Source organism: Etheostoma cragini, chromosome 17 (genome assembly GCF_013103735.1).
Source record: "Etheostoma cragini isolate CJK2018 chromosome 17, CSU_Ecrag_1.0, whole genome shotgun sequence".
Classification (NCBI taxonomy): domain Eukaryota; kingdom Metazoa; phylum Chordata; class Actinopteri; order Perciformes; family Percidae; genus Etheostoma; species Etheostoma cragini.
This window is the reverse complement of record NC_048423.1, coordinates 13,835,675-13,842,418: the sequence shown is the minus strand read 5'-3', so window position 1 is coordinate 13,842,418 and position 6,744 is coordinate 13,835,675. Positions and strand designations below refer to the sequence as shown.

The 6,744-nt window shown below is 39.1% G+C and overlaps 1 protein-coding gene across 1 annotated transcript in view; it reads left to right on the top strand.

Moving 5' to 3' along the window:
• The window catches only part of lmbrd1 (LMBR1 domain containing 1), a 49,746-nt gene that overhangs the window by 31,146 nt on the left and 11,856 nt on the right, over window positions 1–6,744 (top strand). Inside the window, exons 9-14 of the mRNA XM_034898300.1 lie at window positions 689–841; window positions 2,817–2,881; window positions 3,026–3,128; window positions 4,483–4,587; window positions 5,481–5,630; window positions 6,357–6,438. Of these exons, the coding sequence (XP_034754191.1) occupies window positions 689–841; window positions 2,817–2,881; window positions 3,026–3,128; window positions 4,483–4,587; window positions 5,481–5,630; window positions 6,357–6,438 (658 nt within the window). The remainder of the gene's footprint in view (window positions 1–688; window positions 842–2,816; window positions 2,882–3,025; window positions 3,129–4,482; window positions 4,588–5,480; window positions 5,631–6,356; window positions 6,439–6,744) is intronic.

Here is a 6,744-nt window from a genome sequence, read left to right as displayed (position 1 = left end):
TTCTGCTGCTGTAGCCCATCTGCCTCAAAGTTCGACGTACTGTGCGTTCAGAGATGCTCTTCTGCCCACCTTGGTTGCTAGGGTGGTTATTTGAGTCAGTGTTGCCCTTCTATCAGCTCGAACCAGTCTGGCCATTCTCCTCTGACCTCTGGCATCAACAAGGCATTTCCGCCCACAGAACTGCCGCTCACTGGATGTTTTTTCTTTTTCGGACCATTCTCTGTAAACCCTAGAGATGGTTGTGCGTGAAAATCCCAGTAGATTAGCAGTTTCTGAAATACTCAGACCAGCCCTTCTGGCACCAACAATCATGCCACGTTCAAAGTCACTCAAATCACCTTTCTTCCCCATACTGATGCTCGGTTTGAACTGTAGGAGATTCTCTTGACCATGTCTAGATGCCTAAATGCACTGAGTTGCCGCCATGTGATTGGCTGCTTAGAAATTAAGTGTTAACCAGCAGTTGGACAGGTGTACCTAATAAAGTGGCCGGTGAGTGTATCTATTCACTGCATAGTAACTGTATCCACAGAGAATGTTACATCTACTTTTTGATCGCTGGGTAATTTGTTGTGCTGTTTACTTTACATACCCAGATAAAGCTTAAAACTATGCCATGTCAGTTGTGAACATACATGCATATGTGTATTTATTGATGTATTTGGTTGTTTGGTGGTCTTCTCGTCAGTGTAAAGATGGACGACCCCTCTCCTCGAGGGACAGAAACAACCTGCAGGAGCTGGAGGGCAAACTGCAGGTCCTCCAGCGCAGGGGGAGACACCTGGAAATTGCAGAGAGGAACTGCTGCACTAAAGTGGGCAGTGCTCTTAGACCTTTTAAGGTGAGTCTGCATTATGGATTTTGCTCCCATTCACTTAAGTAAATTATATGTTCAATATGGACTGTATTATATGCAAAGACAAATCTTTTTAATGTCTGTATATTGGATGTGATCTTACACAGAAAGCGCTATGTGTTCTGGCCTTGTTTTAATTGAACCGGTTGTTTAATTGCCAGTGTTAGATTTGTGTTTTTTTCACCTAATAGTTGTGTAATTTAAGAATTTCTGTTTAGCCAGGTTCATTATTTAGCCTTGTCATTTTTGCCTGCTCCAACATCTTCCTCCTTAACTGTTTCTATTGGGCTCAAGTTCTAATCTAGACTGCTCCAGATTTACTTTTAGTTCTACTTTACACAACTGCATATTTACATGATTCCCACGGGTTATCTCTTCACCTGATTTACTCTGAAGTCTCTCAGGGAGTCTCACATTTCTCTGGCAGGATCTCTTGGTTCCCCAGGGATAAACTGAAGCAACCACAAACTTCTCTTTAAATTTTCCTTTTTTTTCCGGTTGGGCATCCAATACTTGGACCTCATATATGCAATATTATTATATCATTGTTCCCATATTCAAATTTACTCAAGGGGGGTTGGGAAAGAGATGGGTTATAACAGCCCTTGTTTAAGACTTCTAAATTAGTACTTACTTTTGAACATGTAGGTACCAACACTGCAACTGGCCTCGTCCAGGCAAACATCTAGAGATGATGCAAAGATGAGCTTTATGGAGAAGTTTTTAAAGTGCAGCGCCATTCTGCACCCTTGATCCCTTTCCTGTGTCATACTAGCACCAGCCAAAAATAACCATACATTGTACACCGTTTCCTACGGTAGTTAGTGCAGCTTAAACCTTTAATGTTTTAGAAAAGGTTCATTTTAGAGACTCAAAATCATATCCTTTAAGGCCGCCTAATCCCACCAATCAACTCACTGTTCCAAAACCACTTGGTTACCAGGGTGCAACAGCTGGGATCATTAGCATCTTTGTAGTCAGTTTGGCATAAACAGCATTGCATTTTTTATTTCAGATTTAAACAATAATAAGTTGGGAGATTTATTTGCTTTATACTCTGGTACTGGTGTAGAGGGATAAGCCAAATGATTGTAATTTCTCCAGAGCAGGTGAAAATGGCTTCTTGAACATGCGAATATACAGTATACCGTTAAAAATAGATTGAACCTCACAAAATAGTTACTTTGTTTGATAGGATCATAAAAAAACTAGGCCACCTTTTCATTTAAGATTTGAAAATAAATCCTATCTTTTCATCATTTAAAACCTTTTTTTCCATATTTTATCGCTTCCTCCTTTGTATTAGGACAACAAAGTTATCTCTTCTTTTGGCTTTTGTTTGGATTAAGAGATGAGAGCAGTTTAATCAGAACATTTTATCTTCATCATTCTGGCCAGCTCGCTTTTGAAATTGTTTATATCAAGGCAGAATCAACAATATAGACAAAACGTTTGCTTATCAGTTTCTTAGTTGTAATTGATGCTTTGCTACAATCGTTGTTATTACATCAAGGTATGTTGGTGAAAGATTGAGTTTTCATAATGGGATTTGTTCCATAGATCACTGGAACAAATTTACATTATACTATATACGTTGCTATGTGTTCACTAGCTATGAAGGCCCTGCTGAAGGAAAGCAGTTAATAGGGTGTATTTCTTTTTTGGCTGCCACCCACCTTGTGTCTCCCTGGTTGCACCTTCCCTACTCTGTCTGGGCCATGCCACTGCTTCCCCCTGTCACCTCAGGCAACAGTGCCAAACTGTGACTCGCCAAGCCATATGGTCTCTCCTTGACACAAGACATGATAGAAGGTTATCTTTGCTAAGAGGCCTTTGTAAACATATCTTTTCCTTTTCTTCCAGGTTTCAGCCATTAGGTTCACCATTGTAGTGTAGTTCCCGTCTTTAGTTGTGGGTACATATCACTGATTGGTATCATAATGTATTGTTTCTTTTGCAGATATTGCTGGGTATTTTCTTTATCCTGGTTGCACTGCTGTTCACTGTTGCCCTGTTCATTTCAAAGTAAGTCACACTAGGTGCTGCAACATCATACTTCTTATGACAGGCAGTATAAGAGAAGTTGAGAGTGAAATGGTTTCCTTTAATTATGTATCAATGTGTAATGCTCAAAATATATACACATATTGTTTTTTCTGTGTGTTTCAGTTTGGATAAAGCTCTCCATTCTGCTGGCATTAGCTCTGGGTTCATAGTGTTTGGCACCAACCTTACCAATCCTCTGAATGAACTTTTATTAGCCTTGCAACCGGTGAGTATCCTCTCATCTCTCATGTTGAGAAAATGATTATCCTTAATTTAGATGTGCTTAAAGCCATATTGTCTTGTTTTCATCATCATCAATGTGAATTAAGCATAATTTAAATGGTTTAAAACTTTAAGTGTATGTGCTTCAGTATACTCCAAGTTCACTTTTAAATGACAAAATTGCAGCAACAAAGGAGTAATTTGGCCTTAAATTTTAACTAGCATTTTTTTACTTTTAAATATGGTATGATTTGACCAAAGACCATAAGATCACAAAGATACAAACATTGAGCTCGCCGCTAACTTTAAAATAATTGAATCTTTCAAGGGAGCAAGTCTGAGTGAAATTTTAACAAGACAAGCATTAGTTAAGATAACAATAGATTTTAAATAGTAAGAATAAAGGATAGTTGCTGCTACACATAAATGATGACCTTTGAAAGTGTACACAGAAATTAATCAACACTTGTTTTTGCAAACCAGCTTTTGATCTTATTCTGAAACGGCTCATTTACAAGGTCATGCTCAATGATGCAAACATTATTATTCAGTAATTTATCCGTCACCTGGGTAAACTTTGGAAGCTTCAAAAAGGTGGATAAAATTAGGAAAACCCTGCAGTACAATGCTGTCTTATACAACAGCCCTGCCTAGTACCTTTTTAATGATTATCATCTTTTCAGTTTAATGTGATATTTACCAACGTTATGGGCTATAGGTTGTCAAAAAAGCCTCTTGTCTCGATAACCTATTGAGATTGACAATATTAGATCACGACCATTGTTTTTTTCCTCCATGTCATTGCTGCGGGTTTGGACAAACTTAGTATTCTACAGCAGAATTTAGAGGAAAACAGTGACTGACAGCTCAGACCATTAAAGAATTGCTTCATAGATAGTGGCATTGATTTAATGTCTAAGGCCCGTGTTTAGAAGTGTGACCTTGATATTTAAGGAATTAAGTGCACCATACCATAAATTGTATACTTAATACGGTTCAGGTTTTAGGTTAAATCAGAATATTACAGGTTACAGAACATAGTTGATTAATATGTACTGTATGTTACATGCACTGTGCATTTATGTCTGTACTACACCTGTAACTAATGTTATTTGCATTTTTTTTGGAAAAGGTTAGGAGTTGTTGGTGTTCAACAGTTTTGACAATGCCTGAAAATACACAGTGCCCAGCTAGACGTGCTTTAGTATAATTAGGCTAGACCAAGTGGTAATGATGATAGTTGCTCATTAAGAGCTTCAAGCATCCTTGTTAAGAAACCAATGTTTGGCTCTGAAAGCAATTATGTCTTTATATGTGTATGTGAAGAATGTAGTTGACCTATATCCTTGGTATCATAGGTTTTCCCACTGGATTACATCCTGATCACAGTCATCACCATGTACTTTGTAGTCACCTCCATGGCTGGTATTCGCAACATGGGTATCTGGTTCTTCTGGATAAGGGTAAGCATCATAGACCCTACTTCTCTTTTACCTGAGAAAACTTTCCAAATATTGCAATACTAGCACGAGTTGGTAGCCTAGAACACATCCTAAATGGATCTGCAGGCAATAACCAAGCAATGACTATTTGAAGCTCTCAGAAAGCCCAGCTTGCTCAGAGACCGAAAGGGCTGTCTGGCTTTTCTGATCCACCTTACTTCATGCTATGCTGTCTTGTAAAACTAAAGCAGACAGATGTCATTACCACGTCACTAGTGCAATGTCCGTTCAAAAAGTGCCTGTTTGGAAAGTGCCGCTTGCTTGGCCTCCGGTATTGCTGCTTGCTGTTTTTTCTAGAACTGCTCGTCCAACAACTTATACGCTGTCCTTCCTGGGGTCCTGAGTAATACACCTTTGATAACCTAGTTGACAAAGATAGACTTTATGCGTCATTTGCTAACAGCTAAAATAGCTATGTGGGACCAGGCTATTTCCGAGAGCAAAAGTGTTCATTCCAAAAGTTACACCGCTGATGCTTTAAACATTTGAGTTTGCCGCAGTGTATCATCTTTGTTCTCTCTATTCTCTCTCTCTTTATTTGTTCTTGAATGTACTGTAATGAACGACGGAGAGCGGGCTGTCCTCAGCATGCCGGTGGCATTTGGCGGTGTAACAGTTAAAAGCGGTCCCCTCTCATTACTTTACACGGTTTCTATAAACGCACTGCTAATAAATGTGTCCCGTAGATTTCAAGAGCTTGCACTTGACGCTGCACTTGTTTGGGTCCTCAGCAATAAACCCGCCAAGTGTGAAGCGATCGGATGAGCAGTTGTCGAGAAAACCGAAGGATAGGTAGAGACGATTTTGTTAGACTTAACAATTATTAACAATATTAACATTTTCTTGTTTTTCAGCTGTACAAAATAAGACCAAAGAAAACTCGCCCCCAAGCTCTTCTTTTCCTGTGTATGATTCTTCTCTTGATTGTGCTCCACACCAGCTACATGATCTACAGCCTAGCCCCACAGTATGTCATGTATGGCAGCCAGAAATATCTTGTACAGGTGAGCATAAAGGTATGATCATTTCTGTGTATTGATATTTTTTTAAATTCTAGCTGATGAGGGCTATCTCTGAGGATGGGGCTACAACAATGTCAGTTAGTCTATGGATTCAAACCACTTTGGTCCAGCGGGGTGTAGGCAGCAGCAGAGTCTCTACAGGCTGGTAGCGGGGCTTTCAGCTTTCGTGTGCTTTTTGAATTCTGTCTGCCTGTATTAGACTATGCGTTACTGTGTGGATCTGTTTTTGACAGTATACCCTCCGTGTGATCTGATGTAGCTCTCTCTCTGTTTCTCTCTCTCTCTCTCTTTCTCTTTTTCTGTGGATGTGTACATGTGATTAAGATGCTTCGTCTCAAAAAATCTTTTAAACAACATAATTAAAATGAACCACTGTGTTGTTTTTGCTGAAACATCCTCTTTTTAAATGAGAGAAACGAACCTCTTCACAACCAGCTCTGTATGACTCACAGGGTAAACATGTCTTTTTTACTCTGCTGCTGTCTATTCACCTACAGATCTTGAACTTGTTCATTGCAAAACTCAGAGAATCATTTGGAATCAAAACTCCCGGGGGATTTTTCTGTTTTTTTGTCATTTTATAATTTGAGTAAATTGTTATATGATTTAATATCCTTTTTGTCAAGCCACAATTATTTTTTACCGGATGAAGTAGTTTGTGGTGTTTCCTTTGGTAAACCGATACATGTCTCTTGTGTTTTTGATCAGAGTCAGATGCCCTCAGCAAGTCCTATGTCTGGAAATGCTACTATTGGCACCACAAGGATTTGTGATGCCGATGCGCCTGAGGGTAAGTCCGTCATCTCAGCTAGCACATTAAAGTCGCACTGGCCCAAAAGTAAGATGTTAGGAGAACTTACAACACATCATCAAAGATTCATTTCTCAAAGGTCGAGTCTATACTAGAAGAAAGGAAGGACAGTACCCAGCCATTTTTGTGTATAAAGTGTTCAGTAATCTTTTATCACCATTCATTAGAGGGACTATTACCAAGGACAAACATTTGCTAATGCAGTACGTGGCAATCTCCATGTCAATGCTTATTACAGTAAATCAGCCATGAAAACATAAATGTGTGAATGTACATAATACCAGT